We start from the raw sequence: 15,745 nt of genomic DNA, 5'->3' as shown, positions 1-15,745 counted from the left end.
TATCGAGAGAGGCGTTCCACAAGGTATTGAGGTCCCACACCGTGTAAGGCTTTATAGGTAAGAACCAGCACCTTGAATCTCGCCCGGAAGCAAATAGGAAGCCAGTGCAGACGCGCCAAGACAGGTGTTATATGCGAAGACCGACTGGTCCTCATCAGTAGTCTGGCAGCTGCGTTCTGCACCAGCTGAAGCTTCCGAATTGTCTTTAAAGTTGACAATTCGGACATTGAACTTGTCAAGGATTGGCACAATCATTAACCAAAATGGAGACAATAGTCAAGAAATCAGAAGAAGCCTAGGACTGGGGAGGGCAGCTGTGAGAGAACTAGAAAAGGTCCTCAAATGTAAAGATGTATCACTGAACACTAAAGTCAGGATCATTCTGACCATGGCATTCCCAATGTCTATGTATGGATGTGAAAGTTGGACAGTGAAAAAAGCTGATAAGAGAAAAATCAACGCATTTGAAATGTGGTGTTGGAGAAGAGCTTTGCGGATACCATGTACTGCAAAAAAGACAAATAATTGGGTGTTAGAACAAATTAAACCAGAACTATCACTAGAAGCTAAAATGATGAAACTGAGGTTATCATACTTTGGACACATCATGAGAAGACATGATTCACTAGAAAAGACAATAATGCTGGGAAAAACAGAAGGAAGAAGAAAAAGAGGAAGGCCAAACAAGAGATGGATTGATTCCATAAAGGAAGCCACACACCTGAACTTACAAGATCTGAACAGGGTGGTTCATGACAGATGCTCTTGGAGGTCATAAGTCATAGTCATAGTCATAGTCGACTTGGAGGCACATAACAACAAGAGAGTTAATTAAAATGATTTATTACTGTCCAACACCCAAAAATTTAGTTTACTATTTTACAAATTACTAATCCACATCTAATGATTTGCATGAATCATTTCCCCCTTTCAATTTATAATTGGCATGACTGAGAAACTGTAAATATCAAAGCCTCTAAAGCTTTTTATATTATTTAAAAATATAAGTACACTATTATAACAAACAATATTCCTCATAGTTTCAAAAACAATTCTACCATATTTATTTCAACTACCCGCAATCATGATTTGGCTCATGCAAACTCTCAGGCATTTTTAAAAAGGTATTCTACAACTTTAGTAGCACCTGAGACTTATGTTTTCAGGACCCATCCTACTCCTGTAACTGTAATTTTTTAATACTGTAATTTAAATTTATGTAACCCGCCTTGGGACCTAATGCTGAAGGACGGGCAATAAACATAACAACACGATTTGGAGGCAACTAGCAGTTTAGCTGTAATCCTAAACCCACTTACTAGGGAGTAAGCCCCATTGAATGCAACTGGATTTACTTCTGAGTAGGCATGCATGAGTAAGATGCGCTGTTTTATAATATCCGCAGAGTAGTGACGGCTTACATCACCTCAGCGGCCTCACAGACCAATAGCTGCTTTGTTCTTGCTGCCATCCCCACAAAGCAATGGCAGCTCAAGCAACACTCTTACCCCCTCAGAGCAATGGCGACCATTACGCGGCGTCACGTGACGTCCCTTTCTACTAGCGAGCGCTATGAGTGTGACGTGTCAGACACCCAGAACGCTATGCGTGGGGCTTTCGAGCCGCGGTCCGGCTGCTGATGCTGCCGTGTCGATTAAAGAAGGTAATTTCGATTCCTCTCCCCCCTCCGCTCCAGCTTCAGCCCCTAGTGGTTGCATAGCAACTGAACCAGCTACCCACAGAAGCCCGGGCGCTTTCTTTAGGGGCGTGGCAAAGGTGCGTCTGTACCGTGAAGAGGTATATGGCTTTTCTTCCCAGGATACAGTGGCCCAGGGATGTACTCCGTTTCCATAGCATGCCCTTTTATACGTTCCTCGAGACCCGGGAGGGAACTTGCGCCCTTCTGCCTTGATTCCTGGCAATAAGGGAGAGGGAAGAAAGTGTTGCTACCTTTTCTTGGTTTATGGGGTTCTTGTGCCTCAAAATTCCCTTGCCAGGTGGAAGTTTAGCAGTGGACGTTTGAATCTTTCGTGTATTAATATGGGAGAGGAGGGAAGAGAGCTGCAGTTATGCCTGTTGAATGTTTGCCTGCCATGCAGCAATTCAAAGCACTGTAACTATGCTAGAGGAAAGAAGGGTCTGACTTCTGAGAGTACGTAGCTGTGTGTGATTCACCCTATCCCCTGTAGGGTTTTGGCAGACACACGTGGTGGAATTTGAAAGGAAGTACTCTTGTGTAATGGTCTTTTGAAACAGATGTATATTCCTAGTTTTAGGCCTACCTCTAAAGGCTCTGCATTTCTGAGTGCCAGCCGCCCTCAGAGGCCTTTTGGTAGTTTTGGAGGAGAAGGATGCCCTTTGTTTTTCCTTGCCCATCCAAATAGGGCACATGCAGGGAGGGGGGAAGAGGGGTGTGAGAGTTTATGGAAATAATAATAATAATAGTAATAATAATAATAATAGGGATGAAGGAGTCTTGCCTCTCAGTCTTTCCCAAAATGAGACTGGAAAAACTACTATGACATTTTAAGGCACTTGTGGATATTGACGTGAAAAGTTATTAAGTGATTAGTACAGATACCAGTGTCTCAGGTTTCAGCTTCTTGAGCGTGCTGTTGGTACTTAATGAATGTTATAATATAGAAGTAATTGTTGCTCTGTCCATATGGTATGGTGAGCTTATACCTGAGATTATATTAATGGAACTCTCTTTATATGGTATGATTGTTCTTGTTGGATAAACTCAAAATGCTGCAAATGTGTAGTTGCTAACAGAGCAATCCAGCTCATGGGAAGCTGGCAGAAGGGGTGCCTGCAGAAAGGTCCACTGCATCCAATTCTGTTTGGGAGCCTCTGGGCCAGCTGAACACAGGGAGTGGAAAGCAAAAGCCAGCTCTCATGAATACCACTACTGGGGAATAAGTGCTCTCCGTAGACTTCAGTTGTAATTATTTTCTTAGACCGACCTTTTTCTCGGCATAACTTTGACCGGATCAGGACCTGGAGGAGTGCTCTGAATGGTAGTTGGATGTTGCGTAAGTCCCCTCCCAGCCCCATCTCTGACATGCTCCCAGAGTGCCCCTTTTTTGGGCCTTACGCTGGCTTCTGCCAGCACCCATTCCGCCAGGCTGGGCTTCCCAGGGTGAGGGGCTTCTGCCGGTATAGCCTGGCTGAGCTGGGACCCTGCCAACTCAGCCAGGGGTCCACCATATTCAACTTCCCACCCTGTTGGATTGTACCCTAAGGGAGTTATTTCATCAAAGACAACTCAATCTAATTTTTACGTTCTTGCACATGAATTACACCACAGTGTTAAAAATGCCATTATACTAAAAAAATTTTTTTCAGAGTTCATTGTCTTTCATCTTTGATGTATTGTCATCTTGTCCCACAAAAACCTTTTCAGCTAACTCTTCTGAAATTTGTATTTGCTGTAAATAGGATTTCTAAATATAGTTTGATTTGAAGTGCAATCTTATACATGTATACTTGGACATAAATCTCGTTGAGTTTGTTAGTTTATTTAAAGCTATTTATATATCACTCTTCATCTGAGTAATACCAGAGCAGTTCACAAAATACAATAATAAAATATATATTAAAACATTAAAACCATTATAAAATTCTACCCACTGTAGTAAGCAATAAATGCTGTTTCAAGATGGGTCTGTTCTATGGGTTATTGTATGGTTTCTATTGTAATGTACTGATCTTTCTACGATTTTTATCTTATGCTCTTAAAATTTTGTAAGTTGCTTAGGGACTCCTTTATATAGAAAGAACTAATAAATAGAAATCATGATAATAGCCAGCGAAGGCCTAGGTAAAGAGGTATGTTGGAAGCAGATTTTAAATATCTTCACAACCAGTGCCTAGCTTATTTCAAGGGAGAGGGAGTTCCATAAAACAGTTTTAACCACAGAGAAGGCCCTCCCTTGGGTTGCCGCATACTGTGCCACAGCTGACAGTGGCACAGTTAGGAGATCCTCCTCTGATGATCTTAACAAACGAACAACAGATCTATATGGAAGCAGGTGTTCCTTCAGAAATCCAGGCTCTGATTTGTACATGTTAGCAAGAGCGCCTTAAATTAGACCTGGTAGCAAATTGGCAACACTGTAATTTACTCCTAGGTGCCATTTGTTCCTAGTTAAGTGTGTGTCCCACTTTAGGATGCACACCTTAATGTGGTGAGGGGGTTTGAGAGTGTTGAAGAAGCTGAGAGCAATGCTGTCAGGAGTCTAGACCAAGAGGCTAGCCTCCTAGCAGGGGCACCCATAGCAGAATGGTCAAAGCTGAGATACCAGACTATGATGCATCCAAACTCAGAGGAAGGCAATGGTAAACCACCTCTGAATACCTCCTTCCATGAAACCCCTGTGAATAGTCTATCAAAATTGCAACATGAGATAGTGATGGAAGATGAAACCCCTAGGTCAGATGGAGCTCAGTGAGCTACTGGGGAAGAACAAAGGACAAGTACGAGTAGCGCTGTGACTAATGACGCAGCTGGCTCAAAGCCGAAAGGAAGCCCAGAGGCTGATGCACACAGATGCGAAAGGAGACTCCGGAGTAGTACGACGCACACAATAGGAACATGGAATGTGAGAAACATGAACCAGGGAAAGTTACAAATTGTCAAGCAAGAAATGGAATGTATCAACATTACAAAACTTGGCGTGAGTGAATTAAATGGACAGGAATGAGGCATTTTCAATCAGGCAACTACAAAATATTTTATGCAGGAAATGAGAAATTAAGAAGAAATGGAGTTGCTTTTTCCACACAGATGGCACCACAATGTTCTGAGGTCTTCAGGATATCTATAATCTTATCTATAGCATTTTGTTTTTATAAAGCCATAGTGTTCTTCAGTCATAAATATCTGGTGATTCTAGGTGGCTGGTCTGAGAGCTGAGTTTGTTATGCTGGATTTTCTTCTTTTTTGTTTTTCAGTCATAATGTAATGAGAGTTTCTTAACACATTCCATTGTTGTATGTTGTATTTTAATTAATAAAATGGATGCAACTGGGCAGTTGATTGATGAGATCTATAATACTCTGGGGAATTTCCAAATTCCCAGGCTTCTACCTGCTTTGCTCTCATCAGTCATCCCTTATCTTTCTCCTTCTTTGTGGAGTTATACTAGGTGCCGGTCCAGGATAAACTCAGTCTCTCTCTCTCTTGTACGTAAACGTGTGTGCATGCACACACACACTGTTAATAGTATAGGGGTGTACTGTAGAGTCTGAGAGGGGGGTGTCTTCCTTTCATTTTTCAGATTGGGCAATGAGGCTGGAAATGTGAAAAAGAGAGTTATGTGTACAATCAGCACAGCACAGTTTAAATATGGGGCAGAGGTATGGCAGCTACATTTGTGATTGACAGAATAGTAGAGTTGGAGGAGGCCATCCAGTCCAACCCCTTTTTATATCACCAAAGCAATGGAGACTCACCTGAGGACTTGGAAACTATTTTAAATCACCACAGGCAAGTCACTAATTGCAAGCCTGATGTATTATAAAGAATGAAAAAGAAAACAACAGTCCTGAGAGTACTTTGTTATTGCAAGCCCCTTGAAGGTTGTCAGTCATCACAGCTGAATTGTTAAATTACAGATTTCAACTACTTTACTTGCCTATGTAGGATTATGAAGAGCATCATAATAAAATGTTTAGCTAGACAACTGTAATATCTGCCAGTATTGGCACGATTTACTGGTTTCTGTATATCACCATGTGCCACAATACAGGCTGCCCATCCACAGTGTTGTTTAAAGAAATGGTAATGCATCCTATTGCATCATTATGTTTCTGAGAAAGCCAAAAGTTTTTAAGAGGATATATACAAACACATCTCAAATTTAAATAGGAAAAACCCTTAAAGCATAAACATGAATAAGGAAACAAAAGGAGAGAATTTAAAATAAGGAAAGGGATTACCCGTAAAAATACTTTGATCAGTGTTTTAGTAGTTTCTAAGCCATTTCCATTTTTCTCCAAACACATCAATTTTGTGTCTCTTCCCTAACACAAAAATATGTAAACTTTATTCATGATTCCATCATCCCCTACTATATACCATTCTTTCATAGATGGAATAGCCTTAGTCTTCCATTATTTTGCAAATAAAAGTATAGCTGCAACAATGCCTCCTTCTTTCAGAACAAGTCCTTTCAGATAACCTTTAGGTATAATTCTAAACACACTTAAGTAGTAAGCCCCCCTGAACACAGTGTGGTGTTAAACACAATTTTGTTATATTGTTTTATTACCTGCATAATTTGTAACTAATAATTTTTGGTTGTTATACATGTCCACCAAGAGCGTGTAAAAGCCACTTTTTCTTGTCTTGCTTTGAACTCATTTCACTACCATTATATCGTCTCTAAGGTGTTATACATCTCTGCAATAGTAATTTATTGAAATTGTGGTAGTACTGAGGATACTCTGTATATTTTCCCAAAAAAATGTTTCTGTAAGTTAACTGGTAGCTTAACTTTTAGAATCTCCCCCCACCACCACCACACACTTATATATATATTTCAGGACCATCTTCTGCCCTCATATGTAACCCATCCTCACTCTTTGCCAATTTGCTTCTCAGGCTATGCTTCTCAAACTATTTGCTTATAATAATAATTTATATACCATTTATATTCCAAAATATCTTTGCCTACAATATTCAGAAGTTTTTTAAAAAGGCAATTAGCAGCTGTTTGGGTGACTGATAAATATTGGGATCACAGCAGTTGTGGAGGGGAGTTTAACCCTTTCCTGCCTTGCTGCAGTCCCAATGAAAATAATTTCTCTACAGCTGTTTTTTGCATTGGGAGGAAAGCTTTCATTGGCATTTTCAGAGCTTCCCCCCAATTTAAACAGTAGCTTTGGAAGGGCAATTTTCATGAAAACCACAACAGCTTAAGGTGAAAGGTTCGACTCTCCCTCCACATCTGTTGTGATCCCAATAATTATCAGTCCTCTTCCAAGCAGCTGCCCATTACATTTTAAAAGCCATTTATTTATTTATTTATTTATTACACTTTTATACTGCCCCATAGCCAAAGCTCTCTGGGCAGTTTACAACATAAAAACAATATACCGTTACATTTGGTACAATTGATAGTAAAAGAAAACGAGTATATCACATTTTAAATAAACATAACTGAACAATAAATTGCTAGCAATATACATATCTTAAAAAACAAAATATAACAATTATAAAAATATCTAGACAAAAATAGAAGAAAATCATACATCACATTATAAAACATAAACCGAACAATAAATCTCAAACAATATACAGTTCATCAAAAGCAGAACAAAAAAAGAGAATAACAATTGTAAAATATATCTAATAACAGTTATAAAATATGTCTCAAACAGAGTTCTCTACTGTCCCCACCTAACCACCATCTCCTATAACCAGTAGGATTTCTTCTACTGTCCTCTTTCTCCAAGACACCCCAAGAAAACTCCAAGTGCAATGCTAAGTGCGATGCTAAGTGCGCACTTGGTGCGACGCTGAGGCGTGCGCCGAGGCGCTGCCTCAGGCAGCCCTTCCCCTTCATATACCTCATTAGGTTGGGGCAACCTGTAGAAAGACCTCTGATGAAGATCTTAAGGTCCTGGCCAGAAATATATGGAAGAAGGTGTTCCTTCAAGTAGCCTGTTCATAAGTGGGGGGGAGAGGGTGAATAAGATGAGACTCCCCAAAGGATCTTCAGTTCTTGAGCTAACTCAAACACACATTTAACAATGCATAGTTTGGCCCTGAGAAGGGGCAAATTTAGTAACACATTTGGTGTTGTGAAGCCTGGCAGCCTAACAAGTGATGCCTTGCAGCTGTGGTGCTCCAGAGCAAGCACAGAGTCCTGCTGCCTGCAAAGCTGTCCACACTCCAATGGAGCTGCCTTACCCATTGAAGAAAATGGGGAAAATTACATGTGTGGAAACTCTACATGTGGATGGCAGTGCATGTGGTGGGAGGGAGCTTCCAAACTTGCTATTTTCAGGTGGTATTCAGTCACATATTTGCAAATTCAAGTTACGCAGTTCAAGTTTATTAGTGCTCTTGTATGAAAATAATGGGAAAGTGAATTGAAAAGTGTGGGATAATGTGATGTTGTATAACCTCCTTGCAAACAAATCAAAATGAATGTGCCATAAATAAACAATGTTGGCTAACCTCCCCACAAACGTCGTGCAAGCAAATCTGGATGAATGCTCACAAACAGGTTGTCTGGAAACAACCAAAGTATTTCTAAAAGTGCAAGATGTAAGAATGAAGAGAAGAGTGTTATAATCTTCTTAAATGATATCCATAATAGAACAGCATCTCAAGGGTAAGTTTCATCCGCAAGCATGTTTTATATTATGCAGTGAGGTAGGAACACTGTTTCAATTACAGATCCTTTCACTAACATGAGATGGGACTGTAGCTAAATGTGGCTTTGTGCTGCTGTGTGTGTTATGTGCCTTCAAGTAGATTATGACTTATGGTGACCCTATGAATCAGCCTCCAATAGTATTTGTTAAAAACCACCCTGTTAAGATCTTGTAAGTTCAGGTCTGTGGCTTCCTTTATGGAATCAATCCATCTCTTGTTTGGTCTTCCTCTTTTTCTACCCCCTTCTGTTTTTCCCAGCATTATTGCCTTTTCTAGTGAATCATGTCTTCTCATGATGTGTCCAAAGTACGATAACCTCAGTTTCATCATTTTAGCTTCTAGCAATAGTTCTGATTTAATTTGTTCTAACACCCAATTATTTGTCTTTTTCACGGTCCATGGTATCGGCAAAGCTCTCCTCCAACATCACATTTCAAATGAGTTTATTTTTCTCTTATCCACTTTTTTCACCGTCCAACTAGTGTCATCTGATAATACATGGAAAACAGCTTGCAGCTTTTAGGGAGGCTTATCTTTTGGAAGAAGGACTAATTTGCCTTTGCATTCAAAGGAATTGAATGCTGTTTATCCAGGATTTAGGGGAGATTTTGTAAAACAGATTTAGTTCTGTGGGACTTCAACTATCTCTAGTTCCCTACTATTTGTCTTTTGCATCCCTGATTCTATAATTTAAAAAAACCTATTGAAAGAAAATGAGATTCTGTATTGGCTTTAAATGCAGCAGAAACATATCAAAATAATAGAAATTCCATTATGTAAAAAGGCCACCAGAATTATACTACTTTTTCCCATGTAAGATTTGTGATAAAGTATTAATACTGATTTATGGAAATTGGAATAAGGAATGGGCAGTTATTTCTGTGCAGTCTAGCATAGACTGAACTGATGGACTTTTTATTGTTGGAAAAATTGTTCATACAATGTACAATCTAGTAAGTGAGCTGTTGGAACATGTTACATCTGTGAATCACTGGGAATTTAAACTGACAGATGTGTAGTTTAACGCTTTTAGTTCCATGTATAAAACCAATCTAGTTCTAGTGTCTTGCACTATTACACTGCCTTTTTGTATCATTAAAAAACCTCTCTACTTGGTTCTCTGATGTTCTAAATATTTAAATTATAATACGTTTGACAGACTTTCCAAATTATTTGGTTACTTAGAGTATGTAACAAATCAACATGCCCCCCTCTCTTTTCACTGTGCTGTACAACACATAGAACACCATACTGAGATCCTTTTTTGAATATGTGCTAAGTATATTTTGCATGTTCTGAAAATATGACATAAAACTATATTTGTTGTCTGAATTGCTAAATTCAGTAGATCTCCTCTCCCCATTGATTCTCTGAATACAAATCTAGTTTTAGCTGGGACTGGTAGATTGGAGGCCACATGCACCACTGTGAAGTGGCATATGCAACCTCCAATTTATTTTCCTCAGGTATGTGCCAAAATGTTGTCGAATTTAAAATAAAATCCCTATATATTAAGTGTAAATAACCAACACTTAATTCTTGCTTAAGAGGTTTATTTTCTAGTTTGGTGTAAGAGGAAACTATTTTAGTTGGAGTTTTTTTAAGCTGAAACAAAAATAGCTCTATGTTTCAAACACTTTGGCTGCCTAATTCCTCATCATGGTTAAGATATCTGGTGCAACTCACAAGTTTCCATACACCTTTCCCCTCTTGTATGTGAATTTTCCTCTCCTTTTCATTTCGAGACCTGACCATGTTAGGACTGCACTGTCCAAACTACGGTTGTAAATATTCTTCTAATCATGGTTGCATACTGGTTTGGAGCTAACCCGTTAAAAGTGAGTTTGTGAGCTGTAGTTTGAACTAGCCAGGGTTTCATTACATTGATGGGTTTTAAAAGTCCCTTGCTATGATTCCTAGGGCAGTGGTTTGTGCCTCTGTGAATAAGAAATTGGGCAGGCAGGAGTGAGGATTAGGGGATTCAGTGAGTTGCATCTAAGGCTGCGGGGTAACATCGTGTGCCTAGGGATCTACAATTTTTGACTGGCCTTGCTGCCATATCAAAAAATGTAGTTGCCAGTTCTATGCCTGTCAAGCCCCTGCCCCCTTCTCTTAAGACAAGACTCCTCTCCCCCACCCCAACTTTTCCCAAGGGAAAGGGTGATGAGAAGGGAAGTGTGCTTGCTTGAGCACCACCACTTGAAGGCCCCAGAACATCTTCAGGGAGATGAAGAACCACCACTCACCTACTTAGATGATCCCTATGCTTAGGGATCTTCCTCTCCAGACTGGCTTATTGCTAGAGGGCAGTGCCACACTCACTATGCAGGAAGAATTGTTGAAGACTGTGCATATCAAAAGCATCCCTAAGCAGTCTGTTTGATAAGTTTCACAATGCTTGCCTAGCTTTATGAGTCCTTTAAAGAGAAATTTGAGTGTTCTTAATTACAATTTGGGGAATTTTACAAAGGGCTGCCTAGCACGCATTCTAAAGTGCCTACTATGAATTATTACTAGAGATACCTTCTGCCATATGAATATTTTAATAAGCTCTTTCTGTTTTCAACAGCTAGGAACATTATCTATCTAGGAGCAAATAATCTTAAAAGCTAATAGCAAACTCATTCTCCAGTCAATCCTTATATACCCCCAAAAAGCACAAAAAGACAATAGCAGGCTTTGTGTTTAAAGTGGGGTGAGCTAAATCTGCTCAGTGAGGACTGGGCATGCCCAGTGACCATGAAATGCTGGGTGACTGTTGGAGGGGGAGAAATAAAAACTAGCGGGGAGGGAGAATGGAATGGAGTATCCTGGAAAGGCCATGACTGGCTAGAACCCTGAACAAGAATATTCCACGTGGCAATATTTTGTTGCAGGAGTACACAACACTGATGAGTGCCACCAGGATCATAGTCAAGACAGGGACATCAAAAAACAAGAGGGAGGCATAGTCATGTTCAGGAGAATCCCAGTGTTTACAGAAGTACAAAAGCAATATATGGAAGAATCCTAATGGGACACCCCCTCCCCACAGGGTGTTGTAGCTCCACCTTGTGTATTTCAGGGGCAACATAGTTTTGTGTTTGGAGAGGAACAATTTGCTCCTGCTTTGTTTATGTCCTTCTAGTTTTGTACACTGAATTACCTTTACTATGGTTTGATAAAAGCCATATAAATATAATTATAAATAGAATAATTAGGTATATCGGAAGGTGCCCAATACCAAATCCGATCATTGGTCCATCTCAGTATTGTCTCCAGTACATCATCTGCCAGTGGCTCTCCAGGATTTCAGATGAGAGATATTCTCAGCCGTACCTGGAGACACCAGGGATTGAACCAGAGACCTCAGCCACATTCACACCATACTTTTATTGCACTATTATTCCACTTTAAACAGTCATGGCTTCCCTCCAAGAATCCTGGGAAGTGTGGTTTGTGAAGGATGCTGAGAGTTGTTAGGAGACCCCTAATCCCCTCATAGAGCTACAATTCTCAGAGGGACTGACAAACCACTCTGAGAATTGTTGCTCTGAGAGGGGAACAGGACTCTTCTAACAACTCTCAGCACCCTTCACAAACTATACTTCCCAGGATTCTTGGAGGGAAGCCATGACTGTTTAAAGTGGAATAATAGTGGAATAAAAGTATGGTGTGAACGTGGCTGAGGTCTTTGGTTCAGTCCCTGGTGTCTCCAGGTAAGGCTAAGAATATCTCCCATCTGTAATTCTGGAGAGCCACTTTCTATATATCCAGCCTCCTAGTGGTAGCTGGTGTTACACTGAAAAAATACCCGAGAAGTAAGTATTGAGCCCAATTTGCTTCCCAGGAAAGACCCCTTGATTTCATGTACTTAAACTTTGTTTTCAGTTGAATGCTACGACTAAGGGGATTGGCCAGAGGCTTTTTGGGAGAAATTGGATTTTGGGGAGGGAACTGAAAGCAAATAGAGATAGCACCATGTAGCTGTTTTGGGAGGCAGGCCCAACCTTCAGGGCCACAAGGGAGAATGGGCAAAGGCATTTATGAGAGTGTGAAACCTTTAGGTGACGATTGGATCCTCTTTGGTGGAATACCTGAAGAGGACATAATGGCTCAGGAATATAATGGGAAACCATTTCTGAAAGTTAAAAGTGGTAGAGCCATGGTGAGCTTTAAAGATAAAGCAAGGCGTTTATGCTGTTGACTGTAGATAAGGTTAGAAATCAGCTGTAAGGATTTGAAGAGGGATGACATTATGGGTTTAGCTGAGTAATATTGGCAGTCAAGTTCTGGATGGAGGTTTGACAAGGGAAGGGAAGGCCAAAAGGGAATGTTGGAATAGCCAAGGGAGGAGAGAACCAGAGCATGACACAGAGTTTGAGATTACAGGTAGGAACCTTTTTTGGCCTGGTGGGCCAGATCTTTATTTTCCCTACTCTGGTGGGCCAACTTTGACAGATGGATGGGCCACCCACCTGTCAATCATCTGGGATAATATTGACATCAGGTAATTGACATCTGTTATCCCTCCCACCTGTCAAAGCTGGCCTACTGAAGTGGCGGGGGGAGATAGTGTACAATGCTAAATAGAACTCCCTGCAGATCAGGTGAAATGTGGAGGGTTCAGTCCTGTTCTGTGCAGGGTTTGGAAGCATGCCAGGCAGTTTCTGTGCACCTGAACCCAGCAGGATTTAACTCCCTGTGCATCAGTTGATGTGTGGGGGTTCAGTTCTGCTTTGTGCACATTCCAGGTGCACCATTCAAAGCAGAAACAAACAGCAATAGTTTAAATTACATCAGATGATTGATAGGTGGGTTGTCCAACCCATCTGTCAAAATTGGTCTGCTGGGGTGGACTTGCATTTACCCTGCACAAAGCAGGATTGATTTTCCTGCACATCAGCTCATGCACAGGGAGTTCAGTCCTGCTTTGTGCAGTATCTCCTCACATCCCAGTGGGCCTACTTTGATGGATGGGTGGGACAACTCACCTGTCATCAGGTGATTTAATCTATTTGCTTCTGCTTTTAGTGTTTTTGCTGGGGTTTTTTTGTTAGCTACCTAAAATGTTAAGATGGCAATATAAATACTTACACTAAGTAATAATAAAATGGGAACAACAGAACTTCATTCTGTCTTGTCCCTGATCTTTTTTTGTGTGGTGGGTGGGGCAATTTAAATTTTATGACCCTTATTGACTCTTTCTGCATATCTTTGTTGAAGTCTCCGGCAGGAATTGTGTTCATTCTTAGTTATTAATCACCATTTTCTTCTTCTTCTAAAACAACTTTGTTGGAGCTGAAGACATTATCCAAATGTACATTGCACCTCTGCCTATTCACACACATATGTTACCAGTTTAGATTATATGGGCTACATGTATGTTGTAAAGACTGGCAGGGAACTGCCCTATGGAAAAATACTAGCAAATATGTACTGTTTGTAATTTAATCCATCTTTACAAGCTTCCACTTAACTGGTCACCTGCAGTGAATAAGAATCAGCTCCAGGCAACCAGTCAGGAAGGTTTTTTGGAATCTGGAGAAGAATTGGTTCTTTTAGGACAGGAGTGGGGAGTCATCAGGCTTTCAGGAGCTATTTTGTGTTTTACTAGAACCGAGAGGTCTATCCTGAGCCAGGTGCAAAAGACATACACTTGGTATTTAAACAATCTGAGCCTAGGAATTTGTTTTTGACTACTAGAACTCAACTGAGTTCATGGTCCTTCCATACAAAAAATTATTTCTTGTTTCCCAAAAAACACAAAACCATTCATTTCAGCAGTATAATTTAGGAGAGTGGACTCTTTTTGTTGTTGGTATTGTTAAACCATTGAAAATTAGAATTCCTTGCCACCCACCCGTTTTAGGATATCAATGTGCCATGATTATTTGCAAAGGTATAGGATGAGCAGATACTTCTGTGGGCTTGTAACTGTGGTGGACTTATTTGTGATTGAATCCTCTCAGTAGCTAGGTCGTGGTGGCTTCAGATGTAGAGAATGAAAGCAAAGATAAATAGAACTATGCATGTATGTTCTGTTTCAGATTTTACTTGCATCTGCTGGCAATGTCCATGATCTTGTCTGCCTTGGTTGTCCGTGTGAGAGATGGGCTCCCTCTATCTGCCTCTACTGATTATGAGCAAAACGTTGGTGTGCAGGAGTGCCGAAAGTACTTCAAAACTCTTGCAAAGAGACTTGCTCAGCTTCCTGATAGATGCACATTTCATGCTGGACAGTATAACATAAAGTAAGTTTTCTATAGGATATGTTTTGTGCAACATTGTTCGGTATTGTTCAATATAAAATTGCTAGCTGCTATAGTTATTTAACATCTTTTGAAAAATTTGAAGTTTTAGGTGCTGATGTGATTTTAAAAATCCTAAGTATGCAGGCATTTGTACAACTGCCTCCTCCCTCATGCACCTGCCCATAAATTGTGGTCACCCTCAGAGACACTGCTTTGCATTTCACTGCAATGGGACAAGGCCTTTTTGGTGGCAGACTGGTTCCTTCTTGGATACCTTTAAAATGAGAGGTTAGGACATTTTATTCTGCCAGTCTTTTAGCTATTTTAATTTTTTCTGTTCAGATCTCTTTTTTTAGGGGAGGGGGAAGAACCTGTTTTATTGTAGGTATTAAATGCTTTCCAATTTTTTAATTGCTGTAAACTGTCTTGGGGGCTTTTTTTAGTACCAAAAGCTAGTACGTAAATGTTTATATAAATGGTATATACATGTTTATATAAAACAAATATCATTTCAGTCTGTTTTATTATTGCTTGGTTATAAGGGCAGAACAGTCAGAAGGCAAATCAAGTGATTCCCTGATATAACTGTCCATCATACATCCTAGTATAGCATTGGCACCCTTGTGGAAAGAGAGATGCTGTCTCTTTGAAGTGTTTATGAAATTAATTTCATGGGGCAAAATATGCTGTGAATAAATGATGGGGGCAGTGGTGTGATGTCCAGAGCTTGGAAAAGTTACTTTTTTGAACTACAACTCCCATCAGCTCAATCCAATGGCCATGCTGGCTGAGGCTGATGGGAGTTGTAATTCAAAAAAGTAACTTTTCCAAGCTCTGGTGATGTCAAAGCACATGTTGCCATTTTGTTCCATTGGTTGCCTTAGTTTTTGAAGCACTTAGATGGGACCTCATCTACATCTATTGGAAGTCTTGGGTCACTCTTGCTTACATCTTTTCTTGTTTTTTCTTACTAATGTCAATAAATTTTGTATCTAAGAGCATGTTTTTCCCCCATTTTGTCCAACCAGCATGATATTCAATCAAAAAACCAGCATGCTGTATGCACACTATCTTAATGGGCCATATCAGTCAGCATTGACTTATAGCAATGTTTACAGACAGA

General features: G+C 40.2%; 1 protein-coding gene across 4 annotated transcripts in view; it reads left to right on the top strand.

Moving 5' to 3' along the window:
• The first annotated feature begins 1,542 nt into the window (after positions 1-1,542).
• Positions 1,543-15,745, top strand: part of SEC22A (SEC22 homolog A, vesicle trafficking protein) — a 30,833-nt gene continuing 16,630 nt past the window's right edge. The window contains exons 1-2 of one of the 4 annotated variants that reach the window (XM_061609083.1): positions 1,543-1,663; positions 14,419-14,622. In XM_061609083.1, the coding sequence (XP_061465067.1) occupies positions 14,441-14,622 (182 nt within the window). In that variant the 5' untranslated portion in view covers positions 1,543-1,663; positions 14,419-14,440. Of the gene's footprint in view, positions 1,664-1,683; positions 1,798-1,880; positions 2,153-14,418; positions 14,623-15,745 lie in introns of those variants that run through there. The other 3 variants (XM_061609085.1, XM_061609084.1, XM_061609086.1) reach the window with 3 other exon arrangements.

Source organism: Rhineura floridana, chromosome 2, assembly GCF_030035675.1.
Source record: "Rhineura floridana isolate rRhiFlo1 chromosome 2, rRhiFlo1.hap2, whole genome shotgun sequence".
Lineage (NCBI taxonomy): Eukaryota > Metazoa > Chordata > Lepidosauria > Squamata > Rhineuridae > Rhineura > Rhineura floridana.
The sequence above is the reverse complement of the archived record's forward strand: the minus strand, read 5'-3'. Positions and strand labels throughout refer to the sequence as shown.